This window comes from Phalacrocorax carbo, chromosome 12 (assembly GCF_963921805.1).
Source record: "Phalacrocorax carbo chromosome 12, bPhaCar2.1, whole genome shotgun sequence".
In the NCBI taxonomy this organism is placed as follows: domain Eukaryota; kingdom Metazoa; phylum Chordata; class Aves; order Suliformes; family Phalacrocoracidae; genus Phalacrocorax; species Phalacrocorax carbo.
In genome coordinates, this window is record NC_087524.1 from 1,957,688 (window position 1) to 1,976,353 (window position 18,666).

At 44.8% G+C, this 18,666-nt stretch overlaps 1 protein-coding gene across 1 annotated transcript in view; it reads right to left on the minus strand.

Annotated features, from left to right (window-relative positions):
• ALOX5 (arachidonate 5-lipoxygenase) overlaps positions 1-18,666 on the minus strand; it is a 33,849-nt gene that overhangs the window by 6,549 nt on the left and 8,634 nt on the right. The window contains exons 3-11 of the mRNA XM_064463701.1: positions 16,639-16,720; positions 15,010-15,132; positions 10,441-10,547; positions 7,309-7,481; positions 6,433-6,579; positions 6,131-6,334; positions 5,816-5,902; positions 4,718-4,896; positions 1,291-1,412 (exon numbers count right to left, since the gene is read on the minus strand). Of these exons, the coding sequence (XP_064319771.1) occupies positions 1,291-1,412; positions 4,718-4,896; positions 5,816-5,902; positions 6,131-6,334; positions 6,433-6,579; positions 7,309-7,481; positions 10,441-10,547; positions 15,010-15,132; positions 16,639-16,720 (1,224 nt within the window). The remainder of the gene's footprint in view (positions 1-1,290; positions 1,413-4,717; positions 4,897-5,815; positions 5,903-6,130; positions 6,335-6,432; positions 6,580-7,308; positions 7,482-10,440; positions 10,548-15,009; positions 15,133-16,638; positions 16,721-18,666) is intronic.

Below are 18,666 nucleotides of genomic sequence, written 5' to 3' on the forward strand. Positions count from 1 at the left end.
CGTTGCCCTCTGCCCCAGCCCTTGGAGTGGCAGCAGTGCAGACAGGGATGCTGCAGGCCTGGCAGGTTTCCCAATGGTAGTGGCAGTCCTGTCACCAGTGGTGCTTGTAGTGTCCCACCCCAGCTGTAGCCCTGGAAAGGTTCAGTACTTGTCCCATATCAAGATGCTTAAGTCAGGCATGAAGTTCCTACTAGCAGGCCATTTCTAAACTTTTCCTAAGAGACAACTAGACAAATAAAAATGATAGCAAATAGGTGTCCCCAATCCTTTGCTTGCTCAGGCAGGTAAAGCCCAGGAGGCTGTTATACACCAGCGCATACTGGTAATGAGTGGAAACATCACAGTTTTGCCTGGAGGTCTCACACACAAACGTGTGCATGCAATGCCAAAGCCATCTGCCCCAGATCACTGGCCAACAGGTGTTTCCAGATGTAAATCAGTCTGGAAAGTATGAAGAATCCCCATCCATCTGTATAAATTCCTGAAAACCTGCTTGGACAAAATTTAAGGGGAAGAAAAAACCCCATATTTAGGGAAAGGCAGGAGAGCGTTAACCCAGGTGGGAGAATAGAGCCATGTTAGGGGTGAGAGCGCCCACAGCCAAGTAATGGTTTGCAAGAGATGAGAGGCAGTGCGAGAAGACAGAGCAAAGGAAAATATTGCTTGGAAATAATTATGAGTATCTTCTCTTGAAGAGAGCAGAACAGCTCAGTGATGACACTGATGTTGAACAAATGTGAAGTGCAGCAAAACCATAGAGTGGTTTGGGTTGGAAAGTCATCTAAAGGTTATCTAGTCCAACACCCCCTGCCATGGGCAGGGACATCTTTCACCACAGATCAGGCTGCCTAAACACCATGCAACATGACCCTGAACACTTCCAGGCCTTCCTTGTTCTTATTTAGTGCAAGGTTTGAAGGAGAGGATTCAAGGGGGGGTCGCTGCTCCTTGTGATTTCGGTCAGTCTGCCCGGTGGTTCCAACATCACAGACAGCCCCTCTCCTGAAGCTTAAAGCGTGAGCCGACAAGATCAAAGGTGCAATCCTCAGTGTCCAGAGAGATTACACAAGTTGCCCAAGCTCATGGTGAGAATCTGCAGCAATGGAAGGAGCTGTCTCCTGAGGGAGGGCGGGCCTGACCCAGGCTCTCATCCATAAAACTGAGCATCTTTGGGCCAAGAAGGGGGAGGGTCTCCAGCAGTTCAAGGCATGCTGTGCATGCAGCACTGCTGTCAGCAATGCTATCAGGGACCCGACAAGCTGCAGACCTGGCTGGGCCATCACACCTTACCTGAGGCCTTCACGCCCCTCATCCCATAGACGTAAATATCTTTGACAAAGGCCTGGAGCTCCACGTCCTCACACACCACCTCGTCGCTCTCATAGTAGATGTGAATGACATCCTCTGCAAAACTGCGGATGCAGGAACAAATGAACAAGACAAAATGAAAAGGAGAAGAAAAGCCTGCTGGTCCCTGAAGATCTTCAACTGACCTCGCAGAGGCGGCAGACACTACATAGGGAAAGCAAAAGGGCAAGAGCGGGTCTCAACACCCTCCAACCTCCTTTCCACAAGCAGTGGGAATGCCCAGAGGCAACTTTAATTCATTTCTGACTGCAGCATCACTTCCTCTCACAATAAAAAGATGTTAGACTACACTGCATCCCCTCAACAGTCCTGTGCACTATATTCTCTTACTTGAGGTTCTGCTCCTGCCCAGACCTCTGCCCTCACATCTACATCCTTTTCTTCACCTAATACAGGCACCCTCTGGCATATCCACATGGCCCTCACACTGGAAGCAAGGGTTCCCAAACTGTGATACTGGCACCATCCCCTGGAGGTGGGATACTCCAAAGCTGTCCCTGGATACCATTCAAGTAGTTGATCCCCTCCTACTGCATATCCTTTTCACAGAACCCAAGTGGCACACGCCAAAGTTGGGGGCAGAGGGGCACAGAAAACTCATGGGGAGAAGACATCTAGACCTTTTTCCTACACCTTCTGCATACAGCGGACATCTTCACTGTGTTCAGTTTCTCTTCTCAAAATCCCTCCTTCTAGGCAAGCTTCCCAGGCTAATTCACCTCAGAAAGAAAGGCTCTTAAAACACTAAGATAACAGAGAGAGTTCTGAAAGCAATGAAAATAGGAAAGCCTGATTTCCTGCAGATTTGCATCTCATGACTGAATGACCGGTTGTGCTGGTTTTGGCTGGGATACAGTTAATTTTCTTCATAGTAGCTAGTATGGGGCTGTGTTTTGGATTTGTGCTGGAAACAGTGTTGGTAACACAGGGCTGTTTTCGTTATTGCTGAGCAGGGCTTACACAGGGCCAAGGCCTTTTCTGCCTCTCACCCACCCCACCAGCGAGTGGGCTGGAGGTGCACAAGGGGCTGGGAGGGGACAGCTGACCCCCCAGCTGACCCCAGGGGTGTCCCACACCATATGGCATCGTGCTCAGCATATAGAGCTGGGGGAAGAAGAAGGAAGGAAGGGGGAGATGTTCAGAGTCACAGCATTTGCCTTCCCAAGTCGCCGTTACGCGTGATGGAGCCCTGCTTCCCTGGGGATGGCTGGGCTCCTGCCTGCCCGTGGGAAGCAGTGAATGAATGCCTTTTGCTTTGCTCGTGTGCGCGGCTTTTGCTTTACCTGTTAAACTGTCTTTATCTCAATCCATGAGTTTTCTCACTTTTACCCTTCCGATTCTCTCCCTCATGCCCTTGTGGGGGGAGGGAGCGAGCAGCTCTGTAGTGTTCAGCTGCCAGCTGGGGTTACACCATGACACTGGTTAACGGAGCTATGCTGAGATATTTTATTAGCTCTGCAGGTACCTATAATCTCTTGCTAAATATTTTCACAGCAACCCATAGGGTGAAACATTTGCCTGCAGATGCTGACTGATGGGATCAAGAATTGTTATCCATTACTGATTTATCCCCTAATAAGCGATAAATTTATTGCAATTTGGAGACCTTTACAAATCTGTCAGTGTGGTTTATATTAGCCAACCAAATCAAGAGTTGTTATTGAGGTAGGCAAACAACTGTATGAACACCAAGAGTTGAAATAATTTTGGCTTCCAGAGGAAGCCAAAGGAAAAGAAAAATCCTGCAGTGATAAAGATGCCCTGCATGAGCTCTGCCTCCATCACCTGGCACCTGTGCCCAGTACACACAGAAGGTAACCCTTCTCTTACACAGAGGCAGTATTTTTTACCTCCTGCCATACAAATAAACACAAATTTGTATATGAAGTGTGGATGAGGCCTTTTGGGTTGGAATGTTTACCTGCAGTAAGGTCATAAATAAAATAGAGGAGGTGTTCAAAAATTTGCCGTGTGACCCTCAGTGTTTCTATAGGAACAGCTATATATCAGCTTTATTAAGTCTAGCCCACCTTCCACAGGTTAAGCAAGCAATGCTTGCGATAGAAGTTATTTCATCAAAGGAGTGGAGACTGACACCCCTGCAGAGCATATGAGATTCATGGTGTCTAGATAGATGCACAACCATTGGTTCATGGGTCAGGATGTCATGCACTCAAAAGGGCACTGCCCACACCTTTTATAATAGGCCAAATTATTCACTTACGAAGAATGTCTCAGCCAAGTCTGAGGTAGTATAATGTCCTCCTCCAGCTAGGTTAACACCCACAAACAGTCAGACTCAATCAAGGTGACTAATTACTATCTGGTGTTTAAAAAGGCATACCTTAGTCAGCAAAGAAAACACAGGAAAGAGAAGGACAAGAACCAGACTACGTCAAAAGAAGAAAAACAAAAATGTTATAACTTCCTTTTCTCTCGAATGGGCACTAACAATTGCAGGAAATACTGCAAGATAACACCACGCCAAAACACAGAGGATATGCAGGAGGCAAAGATGTACCCAACACTTTAAACATTATCCTTACATTATAAACCCCCTACTTGGTGTACACAAAAGATCTGATTTTAATGAGCATGCTTTTCAAAAGCCATGTGACCAGAAACAGCTGCGTATTTAGCAAGCAACTTATGCCACGCAAAAATATGTTGTTTGTTAAATGACGTGCCGCTGTAGAATAAAAACCATATGATTCACTACATTCTGAGGCAGCGTTTCATACTTGAAAAGGAGCCGTGTTTGTATGGTAGAGCAGCCTTGCAGTACCTCTCCTGACTCAGAATTGCTGGCCTTTCTGACAAAACTTGGGCCTCGCAATTTTAAGGCATTTTAAAAAAGGTTTTGCTCGAATCAGTTAACACCTAATTTATGTGGTTTCTTAACAGAACTCTCTCATACAGACCAAGCTTACATTTCTACTCCACAAGAACCTTGATGAGCACACGTGGCTGGCTCAGAGAGCTGGGCTCTCTCTTGGTTTGTGTATAGCTTAAAAAAAATAAAAAAGTAATTACATTCCCTTTGCAGGGCTAAATTCCACTCACTAAATTCTGTGAAATCCTAGAGAAGAGTACATACTGATAAAGGGGCCTCTGAAATACAGAATGCAAGAAAACAGGGCTGAAAAAAGCACAAATTAACAGTCTTCCAAGGGTGAGTGCTTGCTTGACTATTTATCTTTCCTCAGGTGAAACATGCTGCTCTGTGTGACTAAACAGCCCAGGTGCTGTTCACAAGGCTGTGATGAAAAGTAAAGTGAGCAGAGAGAAATGAAGTTGTGTCTCTGTGACAGTGACTTTATTAGTCATTTCTAGAACTACAGTCTCTTACCTCTTTATAGCCTCCCAGACTTTAATGCCATCATCCCGGTAGTAGTAGTAAGGGATATCCTCTTTGCTGTCCATCCCTTTGGCTTTGATCTCCTCAGGGAAGCAGAGGGAGCTGTAAGTCAAATCCTTCATCGCTTTCTGCACCATTTGTACATGTCCTCCTCCACCTGTAGCATTTGCCTGCAGGAAGAATGGCAAGATGGGAACGGCAGATTATGTTCATATCATATGAAGATTATGACATATGAGATTATGTTCGTATGCCCTTTGTGCCGAGACTGGCTTTCCAGATTCACAGCAGCTGGTATTCTCTCTTTCTGAATAGACTTCTGAAACCTCCCCAGACTTCCCAGTTGTTCTAGCAAGTTGTTGCAGGGACTGCTGCATGCCAACCTGTTGTGATTCCTAGATGCAGCATGTCGTTTCTGGTGGAGCCAAGGGAGGAAGAGCTGGGTACATGTTAAATACCAGCGCAGTCAGGTTTAGATGTTCATATTTGACCCAAGAGCTGTGCCACAGTCCATGATAAACAGCTATTTTTCACTGACTCAGATGAAGCTGAGTTTTAATCCTAGCAGATCTGCTCTTTATGGCACTTCAAGAAGACAGTCCAGATCCTACACCCAGTATTTGCAGGCTTAGAAATCTCTCTTACCTGCAAGTCTTTCTCTGTGATGCGAATTTCCTTTTGTAATCACAAATTCTTTTCCTCACCACCCTTCTCCAAGATGAATAACTGAGTACTTAAAAGAAATTGGGGACTTAACTGTGCACCTATATGTGCAGGTGTGTACGTGCACATTATGTTGCCTTGCACTCTTACACTCATATCCCAAAGCCACATGAGTTATGAGGAAGTGAGATATTGACTCATTATTGACATTGGCCAGTTCTGAATTGGCTCTTCAGAGGTAAGACACCATCTTTAGGGTAACAAGAAATGAGTTAACTTAAGGCATCAGTTCTGTGCGCCAGTTTCTCAGGTGAAATTAGTTATGTTTGCCCTTCAGTAGAAAGGTCAAGAAGCAAGGCAATGTGTGATGGTTAAAGGATGAAAACACATACAGAATAACGAAGATTTGCAAAGGGGATTACTTACCTTGTCAAAAAGGCCACATTCACAGATAAGCTGTTCTCGGGCTTTGGTATTGATGGCTATTGTGAACCGCATGTGTGGCACCAAGAGCTGTGAAATGGGACAAACAATGAAAGAAGGAAAATTCTCTGACTGAATTCAACAGCAACCAGGTGTAAAGTTTGACATCCCGGAGTCCGGGCGGCTAGCTGTATGTTGTTTTGCTGTGCAGCTAGCCAAGCTATCTCAGCTGAGCTACCACCAGGACTTCCTTTTGGTTTATCGAGATAATGTGGTAACCTCCTTGACCCACATAAATCCCTTCATGCAAGAACCAACCTTGAAGAGGGGATGCACAGCAGGCAGCTGCCGGAACATAGCTATGCTGAACACCTCCGAGACCAAGTGTGTCCGTAAGAGGTGGGTCACTGTCTGGTGGATGTGGAAATCAGACGAGCGCACCCAAATTTTAGCTAGCAGCCAGTCATATGTGGCATCTGAAGGAAGGAATATGGGATTGTCCGGCCCAGGCTTTTGACCAAGCTGAAAGATACAAAAGGAATACAAAATCCCAAGGTATTCATGTCTAAGATGAGACAACAAGCAATGTGTCCCTTTCAAGACCCTGACAATAAGCCCACCTGGATTGCAATGGGTACAATTTTATTCTCCAGATTCTTATACAGCAGACAGATGGGTGCAGCCAAGTACTGTATTGTGCAGGGGTCTGTTTTGTTGGCATCCACACCATCCAGCAGCTCATAGTCCACAATGAAAATGTTTCCTTGCTGGGGGAAGGAAAAAAGAAACAAAAATCATGGTGTGTTTTAATGGAGTGCAGGCAGCAAGGCTCGGAACAAAGGCTGGAAAATATCTGCAAGAGGCTAGCTTGTGCCTTGTGGTTACCAGCGGCCACCGGCCTGCCCTTGCTCAGGGTGGCTCAGGGATGATGCTGTTGAGAGAGCAAGCACCTTTACACAAACTGCCTGACTCACAAGTCACAAGCTGAGCCTGCTAGCGAGCCTTTCAAAGAGCAACTAAGTACTTGGCATTCATGCAGTGACACTAGGATGCAGACGAGTTTCACGCTGGCAGCTGAAGAGACCCCTGTGCTCATTGTACAAACAGAAGCAAGGCACCACCCTTGCCAACCCTTCTTCAGCATGTTAGGAGAACTCTGCGGGTGACAAGAGGGTAAGACCCTACCAGCAAAGGGAGAGGCCCTTTGTCCTTCTGAGGCAGCTGGTCAATCCCTAACCTTTCAGATTAAACCACTGAAAAAAAGGACCCTTCACCTCCTGACATCTCTTTAACGGGACCTGGAGGGGTGGTCTGCAGCTCCCAGATAGCAGGAGAAAACCGTGAAGTGTTTGCCAGTCTGCAGAGCAACTAGCTTTGCCATGACCAGCCTTACAGCCTGAAGAGAGGAGATGTGGCTGAAGGCAGTTAGACCAGGATTTGGACATTAGAGGATATGAGAAGGAACAGACGAAGTCCAACTTCATGCAGAGGCCTACCTTCACTTCCTCCTCCAAGGTCAGGTTCCTCTCCAGACTGCATTCTACCATATCTGTAGTCACAGGCAACTTCTTGGGTATCTCTGTGCATCTCCGGATCAGCACAGGATTGCATCCATTCAGGAACTGGTAGCCAAACATAAAATCTTCCTTCCAGTGCTGCATCACATATTCTAAAGGAAAAACAAGCCTGCAGCATCACTGTCTGCACTGCATCAATACCCTACTGCATTGCAGGATTCCTCCCTTCCTCCTCACCTTTGTTATAAAGTACTGCAACTTTGACTAAAGAAAGTAGCAAGAAAATTATTCAAAAGCTGCCGTAGAATTTTTAGAAAAATCACTTAAGTTAAATGGACAATGGAATATCTGCTTTTCACTTTGAGAAGAATTAAATTGATAATAATTTGTTTCTCCATGTACAGAGGCAATGAGGAGTAAAATATTCCGCTCCTATGAAAAATACTCTCTCCATCTGCAGAGCACCTTCTCAGGTCTTCCATGATATTTTTAAAACTCACTCTTTAAATTCTCAGGGTATGCAGTACAGAGGGATGAGTCCAAAAAAGACAGCACAGGCAGAAGGGAAGTACAGAGCAATGAGGGCAGGGAAAGAACAGCAGTGGCTAGAGCAGTTCTCGTAGCTGGAGCTGGGTAAGGGGTACCGTGGGGAAGCGTTTTCATTTTGGGCTTCTTAGTAAAACTGCTTACCGATTGTCTTGTTTGGTTTTTTCCCCTCTATCTTTCAGTTGCTAATATAAACCCAGATCAACACCTCTTCTTAAGAAAATGCTAGTTTCAGGCACTCCATCTCCTTCCTATCACCTATGTAGCACTACTGGATGTTTTCTACGATTGCAGTTTTCTGTTCAGCCTACAAGTTCAGAGTCAGAAAAAATCGTTATTCATTAATAATGAAAAATCCCATTGATGTCTTCAGGGGAAAAATGAAGCAAGTAAAGCTTTCCACTACTGCCTATTTTCAGACGAGGCAGAACTTCTTCTGAAAGCAATTTATTTTTCTACAAAGGGTGAAAGGATGAAAAAGATAGGCCTGAAGGAATGCAGTGATAATAATAAAAAAAAAAAGTCTCAAAACTCACAATGCTTTCTAACAGAGTGGAAAAAAGTTCCGTTTACTTAAAGCTTACTTTTACATAATCTTTTCCATTTGCATGATGAGTTTGGACCTGTATCTGAAGTCTACACCAAGTGAAAAATGACTCATCACCTTGGACAGAAACCGCATGACTGAAAAATGCCTTGAACTACCTTCTCCATTACCCCTGTTTCTGCCAAGGCTTGCAAATAAGCAGATCCAGAGTTGTATTAAAGTAACTGAGACCGATGCTTAACATTTAAAACTCACAGAATTGGAGCTTTCCTCATGAGTATAGAAATGTTATCAGCGAAATCAATTGTAGCTCACATCTAATTCTTGTGTTAAAAGTACTTCAGGAAACAATCTTATTAAATGTATCAAATTGCTGTAATTAGTTTTTAATAGCTCTGGCCACCTTGTGTGCTTTATTTTATAATGAGGCCACAGAAATTACTCACTTCTGTTAACTGGTCCTCAGGCAGCCCGAAGAGAAGCAAAACTTCAGAGCAGGAGGGAAACGTGTTTTCCTTTGCAGAGTCTGAACAGGCTATTCACACACATGCGAGGAGGCACACGCTAACCAATCTATAGTACCTGTGTATCTATTATATCCAATAATACAGTAAAATAAAGTAAAATAAAGGAACCACGGCTGATAGCAGAGGGTTGGGTCTGTCTCACAAATCAAAAGGCTTCCCAGCCCTGTTTTACAGAAATGCCACCATGAACTTAGAAATCCATGTCTGTCCGCAATTCTGTTTACTGGGTTTTCAAGTAACTGCTAAGATTTCCATACTGAAAAGGGTTAAAGAAAAGAAGTATTTTGTCTTTGATATGTTAATACTACATCAATGGAGTTTTTAAGAGTAGGAGAGAGACTGCAGAAACTGAATGGCCCTGAATACAAAAGTGAAACTCTCACTTTTAGAGAGGGATTTTTGTCTTCTAATTAGAAGATGTGAGCATGAAATGGCAAGCAGGACATTTAATGCAGTATGCACAACTAATTCTGACACATTTTTGAAGAGAGATGACATTTTGGATAAACGCCACATGCCTTTTCAGGCCTAGACACTAATTTCCAGTAAGAACCACGGTTCCTCGGGCTGTGGTCTGATGGCCCACCCTGGCTGCAAGCAGGACTGGGTGAAAAAGGTACAGCTCCTGGGTCATTCCCAGCTCTTTGCAACCCATTCCCAGATCTTTTGGCCTAGCAGCACAGGCTTTCATGCCTGAAATGAGCTCTGTCAAAATGACCCCGGTTGGGAAAAATTCACCACTGAAAAAGCATTCGAACTGCCCGGTATCATTGTCACAAATGGCCCACAAGAAATGACTGGGGGAAGCCACAGGTGAGGCTACGACAGCAGAACTGAGGCAGCGGTACCCTCCCCGTGTTGGGACAGGGTTGAGAAGCTGGGGCTGTTAGCAGCAGCGCAGCCACGACTGAGCACATGGCTGGGATGTTAGGCCACAGCCTTTGATCTGGTCTGTGTAAGAGGCAAGAGGGGTCATCCCTCATCCTTGCCTTTAGCGGACAACATTTCCAAACGTGCCTCTTTGGAGATTCTCCGTGTATTTAGGTGGCTGAAGTGCGACATACACGACCAAACTTTCAAAAATTCCTCAACAGCTAATATGCTCTGAAAAGCACTCCCGCTAAGCTATCTCTAGGTTTAGATGTGAAACATTTATGCAAATTTGTCCGACTGGACTTGCACATATCTGAAAATACAGCTCTAAAAGCCAAAAGGGACTGTGATACCCAACTGGCCTGACCTCCAGTATAGCTCAGAACAGACAAGGTCCCTCAGCAATTCCCTGTAACTTTAGTTTGTGTGAGATCATAACTTCGCTTTTTGGTCTTGCAGGCTGCTGGTGTGATCAGCAGTCTAAGATTTCAGTTTATTTATGAAAAACCATGGGAGAGCAGAAGAGCGGGTCAGCCACTTCTATCCTAATCATATAGGTACAAAACAACTAATTAGTCATTCTGGGACGCAAATATGAGCAAACGCTGATAAACCAACCAGATATTGTGTTGCTGATTCTGACAAAGATCCTCTCAAAGTCTGCAAAATCACTCCAGGAGGACTGGAACATGTGCATGAAACGGTTGACATAAAGGTTCTCCATCCTAAAAGTAAAACAAAACAAAACAAAACATCTCTGAAAAAGATAATCTCCAGCTTCCTCAATACCCTTCCCTGTTCTTTCCCACCCTCTTATAAACCTACACACAATAAATTTTTCACAACAGGAGATTGAACACCCTACAGAATTAAATTTGTTAGTTGTACATTTACACACAAGCCTGAAAGGCATCTCAAGGGCCCAGTCCCTACTATTGCATTTACTGGACTCCATTCTAGAGTTGTTCTCGGAAGCCTACAATGGCAGTGCTCTAAGAACTATGTCATATAAAAACTATAGTCAAAAAACACAGTGCTTCACACATCGTCAGTAGTTGGCATCAGCCGAGAGTGCCAAGATCATTATTAGCACCAGTTCAGAGAGGGGTATGGTGACACAAAGAGATCGAGTGGCTTGCACAAAGTCAGAACAAACAACCCAGGATCAGTCCAGCCAGTATTCCTAAACAGAGAATCACAGAATCACAGGTTGGAAGGGACCTCAGGGATCATCTAGTCCACACCTCCTGTAAGTATCTACGTAAGCAAGGTCAGACTGGATCCCTGCAGCATGAGGTCTGAGTTTTTGAGAGCTTTCTATTTATTTGAGCTCTGAGTTAAATCTGATGTTCATATCTAACCTCAGGAACCAAGCCACTTGGTTGCAGACATCTCATGAGCACGGGGGACTTGGAGCCAGAAACATCTGACTTAAAGTGCTCCTTCACCAAAGTATTCTGCCTACAACAGAGTCAAGCGAGTTCACCATGTACGAGATGACAAATCCTAAATTGTTACATAAATGGTAAACTGTTGTTATTAAACTGAAACCATTTATTTTGACTAGAAAGCAAATAATGAATTTGAAAAAGAAAGTTGGCTTTCCATTAACACTGCAAATGTGCAAAGAAAAGCACGCACATCACACAGAGATAAGCAGGGCCGGTAACAGAGTAAAGAAAGTTCAGTGTCACAGGAAATCCTCCCAAGCAGAATCTGAGGGGGGAATAATCCCGGGAAGGTGGATTTATAATCAGTAAGCTTAGAAGACTGAGGCACCTTGAAAAGAACTGGATTAGAAGTGGCTGAAGAGGACCAAAAGCCTGGAAAAGCAGCAAGTGGTAATGGCTTCAAGCTGCGTCAGGGGAGGTTTAGATTGGATATTAGAAAAAATTTCTTTCCTGCAAGAGCAGTCAGGCCCTGGCACAGGCTGCCCAGAGAGGTGGGGGAGTCACCGTCCCTGGGGGGGTTCAAACAACATGTAGACGTGGCACCTCAGGGAATGGTTTAGGAGGCCTGGGGGTGTTGGGTTGATGGTTGCACCTGATGATCTTAGACGTCTTTTCCAACTTTAATGATTCCATGATTCTATGATGTGGAGGAGGGCTCTAGACCAGCATGGCCATAACCCAGACAAAGGAGCTGTTTCCACACTGGGCCCAGATGGGGAGCATGTCGCATGGACTGTTTCTGCTGCTGTAGATGGCTGTCAAGGTTAAGAGGTGCCTGGAGGCATGTTGGGAAGTAAAACTCAGGCAACTCTCTAGCCTGGGACAGGAGATGACCTCTCCAGAGGTCTCTTCGCACCTGACATACCATTCTGCAGAATGGCTGGCTATCTGCGATAAAGTTTCAGGTTCCTGCTTCACGGGGAGGTGCCCTTACAGCCTATGGCAAAAATACATGTCCCCACACTCTGTTGAATTGTTTGCAAGTTTCACTTGGCTGAGACCCAGGATGTCTGACAACACGCTACAGACCGGCAGGATGGGATTGCTAGAAGGGGAAGGTAGCCTCCAAATCGGTTACGTCTAAAGGAAAACTGGTCTATCTCTGGCTTTCAGATGCTGTTGCTCCTGTAACACTCCGATCTCCTACAGGAACTGGGAAACAGCTGTTTTGCACTGGCTAACACCATGCTAGAAGCATCACCTCTTGGAAAACACAGGATTTTTAAAAGTTTGGAACACCATGCCATTGCTAGGATAACAAGAGAAGATCCCAGTGACCTTGCATGGGATTTGTATATTATCACATCTCTCCTCTTTCCTTAAAGGAGTTATTCCTTGCCTTTTCTGAGCTAGACTGTTTCTTGAAGGTGGGTCAAGGGAAGAGCTGTACAGTGTTTTCTTGCGTCCCTTGCTTGGAAACCCTTCTTGGTTTTGCCACAGGTTTATTCACAACACCACAACACAACAACTATGATGGGTTTTTCCCTTTTTCAGGGTGGCCGTACCCCTGGCTCTCTTTCAGGGTGAACAGGCTGTACTATTGTCCCACCCATTTGAATCTCAGAGCACATCACAGGTATGCATGGGGTCTCCTCCCAGCACTTTCTGGGAGGTAAAGAAAGTGAAATTATCAAATTTGATAATTTGATAAATTCAAATTGATAATTTAACTTATCAGTTTGCACACAGAGGGAAGATAAACTAAGAATTAGAGCCTGGCTGTGGTAATCTGGCCTGCATTGTATTGAAGTCCTGGCTACAGATCAAGAATGATCTCTTCTGGCCTTATCAAAAACTTGACTTGCTTTATAAACAACGCTATGTAAACTTCCACAGTTTTCTTGGTTTATTTTACTTGTCTTTTTAAAATTCATTTTCCCAAATAACTATTTCTGATGGCCATTATCAGGTTCACTATCTGCTGACTAAAAGGCCCCTGCAGGGCTGGGTTCTAATACCTGTCTGGAACACGAACAGCAGAGTCTAGGGTTTTCCAAGGACCTATGGTCAATGCCCCAGAATCTTTAAAACTTCTTAAAACTTTAAGAATCCGCTGAATACTAAAGGGCTGCTTGAGGAGTAAGGTATTTCATGAGGTGAGAAGGGACCTCAACCTCTGGCTCATATTAAAGATGAGAGACTTGGTTCTTTGGAAGTCTAAACATAGCTATAAAGTTGAGGAAATACATGTGCCATTGGGTAAACTTGGGGGGCAGGAAGATCCCTCTGTCTTTTGTACCATTAATCTAACTCCTTGTGTGACCCCACAGCCACTTCTCTGGTGTAACAGCTTGTATTGCATTAAAAAGTTACAGGAACACACACTCTGTGATCTGTTCCATCATTCTCCTAATATCTTCGTTTGCACAAGATAGAAAGCTAGAGGCTCCTGGTCTTAAAAGCTATTCTGCTGCCTTATTCCAATTAGCTCGGAAAGGTCTAAGTCCCCTGGCCATATGTGCTGCAGAAACACACCCATCACCCTGTGCGCACCTGGTGGAGATTTATTCTACTAAAAAAAAAAAAATTGCTGATGTTACAAAGCATCATTCCATTGTGAAAAACAGATCCTACTGTGGGGGAGAGAGGAGGGATGGAGAAATTTAGAGCAGAGCTAATACAGCCAGAAAAAAAAATGTGTTCTTTGAAGCTTCCAATTTTCCAAATTAGAAAACAAGCAGGCAGATTCTCTTGGAACAAACCATGGGAGTTGACTCTGTGCTGGTAGTGAAATTCAGTTGCATAAATGTAACGCCAAGACGCCTCTGACATGTAAGGTTTCAGTCACCGTGAGTTGCGCAGATGGCCTCAGATAAGCAAGTATTCACCGTTATCACAAACTGCAAGTTTCTCAGTAAGGGTATTAAACCCCCTAGTTCTTACTAACCTGTGCTTGATGACATAATCTCCATCTGATCACCCAAATAACAGGAGGAACACCTCTCCAAAATACAAAGAGACCAACATATTAACAGAATCACAGATGTAGAAATTGTAGGTGATCTTGTACCAGTGTTGTCTCATCTCAGAGTATCCCACCTTCTGATAGTATGGTGAGATGTCTGAGATAGTTTGATGTGACCTGGGAATGTGAGATTGCTCAGAACGGGACCCACAGGCCAGAGAGGTCCTATTTGCCTCATTAACCCTGTACTGTTTCAAAGAGCTCTGCAAGATTGATTATTCAGGCTCATCCAATGGCCAGGACTCCTTTTCTTTCAGCGGCAAGAGACGTGCAAGTGGGTGGACAGTGGCTTTGTTGCCCCAAGCAGATTACACTCAGATGTGGTTAACTGACGAGCTGCTCAGAACAGCTTTTCTTTAGGAGGGTGTCAGGGGTGCATTGATACCATCTTTTTGTATGTGACTGAAATGGTTGATGATCGCAAACAGCCAGGAGAGAGAGGTATCTGCAGGGGGCGACTCTGAGAACTAAGTCAAAAGCCTAAGGTATCAGCTGCCAATAGTCCTTCCTACACTTTTCACCCGTTCCTTCTCCATCCATCCTCAGCCAAAACAGCGTCTAATGAGAATGCAGACGCTCAGTCAGTCCCCAGCGTGAAAGCTTAAAATATTGATATTTTTAAAAAACCAAAAATCCCTTTAATTCTTTCCTACTTTGACTGCAGATCCAGCTGGGAGAAAAAAATCCAGTTTTGAGATTTCAGTGGAACCAGATCCTTACCCTGCCCCAAAAGAGATTTTGTAAAACTCCTAAAGTTCCACAAACACTTACGCTTTAGAGTAGTTCAGAATGAAGTCAACTCCTTTCTCATTGTCAAACTGGATGTCACGAGGCAGATCACTGTGAGAATGGGCATCGATGCTCAGGGGGAAGCCTGGATGCCACTCCTTCCAGCTGAGAAAACAAGAGAGGTTGGATTAACCATATAACCTTACCAGCACAAAAGCTGTGCCATTCCTTTACCTACACTACTTCTGTGACTGCATTCTATAAAGCAAATTTGTGGCAGAACCATTTGGGCCAAAAATAGTGACTTACACCACATCGATACCTACCAGTACCCTACAGACTCCTGAAGTACAATGGAAGGCATCTCCTTGGCCACTTACCTTCACAAAACTTGAAGTAACTTAATATCTGTGATGTTTACAAACACTTGTCACACTTGGTTGAAATTGGCAGTAGCTTCAAATGCATGGTGAGGGGAGGGGACGGAGACACAGCTGCCCAATGCACACTCACTCTTGGGGCTACATTTTTGCAGAACTGAGATACAGCAGCTAAAAGCACTCAGACATGTATTTAGGTTCCTCCAAAAGGAGGCTGTATAAGAGATGCAGATAGTCTTGATTCAGCTCCTCAGAAGAGCCTTATCTCCTAATGGCCATGGCACGCATTCTCTGCCATGTATGTTCTTGCACCATGCCTGCTTTCTACTTCAAAATAAAGGCGGCAATTTGTAAAGAATACTGTTTCAATGCTATTTCCAAATTGCCTGCCACACAGAGGCTGTATTGTGCGTTATCAGTGATGCATCTGAATTGTAAATAGCTATTTCCCTGGAATTACAAATGGTTTTGCCTTCCTTTTTGCATACGTAAATAAAATTTTGTGCCACACCTGTTTTTGAACTGTATTTTACTCTGCTCTATCTACCATAATTTGCAAGCAAGATCCTTTCTTAGTCAAATTATGTCAACCACACATCCACCAAGCCCCAGTCCATTGATTCTGAATGGACCCTCTGTCCTTCTGATCCTTACTCTCATGATAAGGAGATGCAAGTGCAAGAAACTGTTGTTATTTTAACAGAAAGTATGTCCCTAGGAAAAGGAAATGTCTAATGCCTTCTGGAGTTACCCGTTGATAAAAGATAGTCCTTTGCCATTGTGACCTTGATTAGGAAGAAATGTTTATGACAGTATAAAGATGGGTATCACAACTGTGTTATGATAGCAGGGCCAGATCTTCCATCGTATCCTGGTGCAGGAAAAAACTAAGACTAGCTTGCTGCAGCAGCCAACAATCTCTTGTAAAAGCTGACAGGTTCAGATCAGGTTCCAAAACTGGAGTACTGCTTGTACTGCCTTCGAATCTTCCTTGAAAGCACAACTCTGTGCCAGAGGGCCCACACAGAGGCTGTATCACTGAATTCCCACTTAAGCCTTCCAGATAGGCTTAGTTGGGATTCAAGTATCTCTTAATGCCACTTGCACCAGGCTGGTCATCACTTCCAGTGAATTCCATCCAAGTCAAAAACATATATGGCCAATGGTAACATGCTTTCTCTTATGCAACATTCTGGTAATTAAAGCAATATGATAATCTGAACATACTCTGCCAAACTCTGACCTGATGAGCACAGGCCCTGGACCTTCTGGGGAGCTATGGGAAACTCACCGGTACATTTTTTGACGGGTCTCGAGCTCTTTGCGTCTGTGCTGCTTGAGGATCTGGGTCTTGTCATCCCGGGGGAGCTTTGCTGTGGAACAGGAGAAAGAGACAGGGTTACGAGGTTCCTCTGCTTATCACTGCCCAGGTCTTGAGCAGGGGAGCAAAGTTTCCAAACCCTCAAACTTCTGATCTATACCTTTACAAAGTTTCTGTGGGACATGCTTACATGATCCAATTCAGTACCTTGAGTAGAAACACAGGTCCCTAGAGGATCTGTGGAAGGAGATAAGCTCCTAACTTGGTGCCGCCAAGGGGCAATTAGCTCAAGCTAGGAACACCTGTCTCAACTGTATATAAAAACCTGGATTCCTAGTGTAGGCATGTGCTGTGCATATCTAGTGTTAAATGGTCTGAATAGAGTGATGGGAATTAATTTTACATTTTGATGTCTAAGGAAATATTCATCAATAAAAGAAATCACAACATTTTTCCAGCTGATCTTCTCTGCTAAAAGACATCTCCAGGAAATGCCCTAGTGAGGCCACAACTGAAGCACTGTGTCCAGTTCTGGGCTCCCGAGTTGAAGAAAGGCAGGGAACTACTGGAGAGAGTCCAGTGGAGAGCTACGAAGGCGATCAGGGGCTGGAGCATCTCCCTTATGAGGAAAGGCTGAGAGACCTGGGTCTGTTCAGCCTGGAGAAGAGAAGGCTGAGGGGGGATCTCATCAGTGCTTATAAATATCTAAAGGGTGGGTGTCAGGACGATGGGGCCGGGCTCTTTTCAGTGGTGCCCAACGCCAGGCCAAGGGGCCGCGGGCACAAGCTGGAACACGGGAAGTTCCCCCTGAACATGAGGACAAACCCCTTCCCTGTGCAGGTGCCAGAGTAGGGGCACAGGCTGCCCAGAGAGGCTGTGGGGTCCCTTCCCTGGAGACATTCACCCCCCGCCTGGATGCGGCCCTGTGCCCCTGCTCTGGGGGTGCCTGCTCACGCAGGGGTGGGACGGGGTGAGCTCCAGAGGTCCCTTCCAGCCCCTACCATGCTGTGATTCTGTGAAACATCTCCTATCCTCTCTCCTTAAGCTGTGCTCTCCCCTGTCAGCTTGGGGCGATAATCATATCTCATCATGAGAACAGAAAGAAAAACCAGTGGGGCTTTGTTTCCAGGTAGTGTTCTTCTGACCACTATATCATTAAATAGCACAGAGACTTCCTTAGTGATCAGAGAAAGGGCAAGGTACGTGACCCACTTTACATACACAAATGGGAAGGCAGACAAAGTCAGCAAGAGTTTCATGGAAATAGCTGTTTGGGGTTTGGAGTTGGAAATAACAGAGGTAATACAACTGATAATATATATGGCAAACAGCATCCAGCTGGTTATGTTCAAGTTACGCCAGGGTTCCACTTGCTTTTGTCCTCTACCTGACCATACTCTGAAAGCCACACAAAGGTGTTTTCCACAGAAGCGTTACAGTTGTTATAACTCAAATTATGAAAAATAGAAGGTCCCTCTGGAGACCAAAAGTAAACTGACATAGTTGCAATTATAGGACAAAAGGCTTCAAATGAGAAATTCCTCAGCCAGGAGTAGCCAAAAACTTAATGGGAAGATAAGCATTTATTTCCTACCACCTCATATATTGTTTCAGCTGTTTTCAGGCACTCATGATGCAGATCACTACAGCAGCCAACCTACCCTAGGTACAGGGGAATAAATCAGTGACAAATGTCTGCCCCAACCACGACCACAGCAAGTAGGTAGTCAGAGACAGGTAAAGCACAAGTTTCAGGTCCAAGAGGCCCCTCCGGACAGAGCACAGAAGTGCTGTAACACTCTTCTCATTTGGTCACCCCTATGTGCAGCAGTCACATCCATCTCACCCTGTCTTCTCCTGGACTTGGCAGCATGCAAAGAGAAGGGGTGAAAAGTGAAGCTGCTGTTTCAAGTCAGCCCTCGCACCTGCTGAGCAGCCTACTTTGGGATTTTATTTCACTCTCAAAAAACCCAGACAACTTACAGGCAATTAATCATA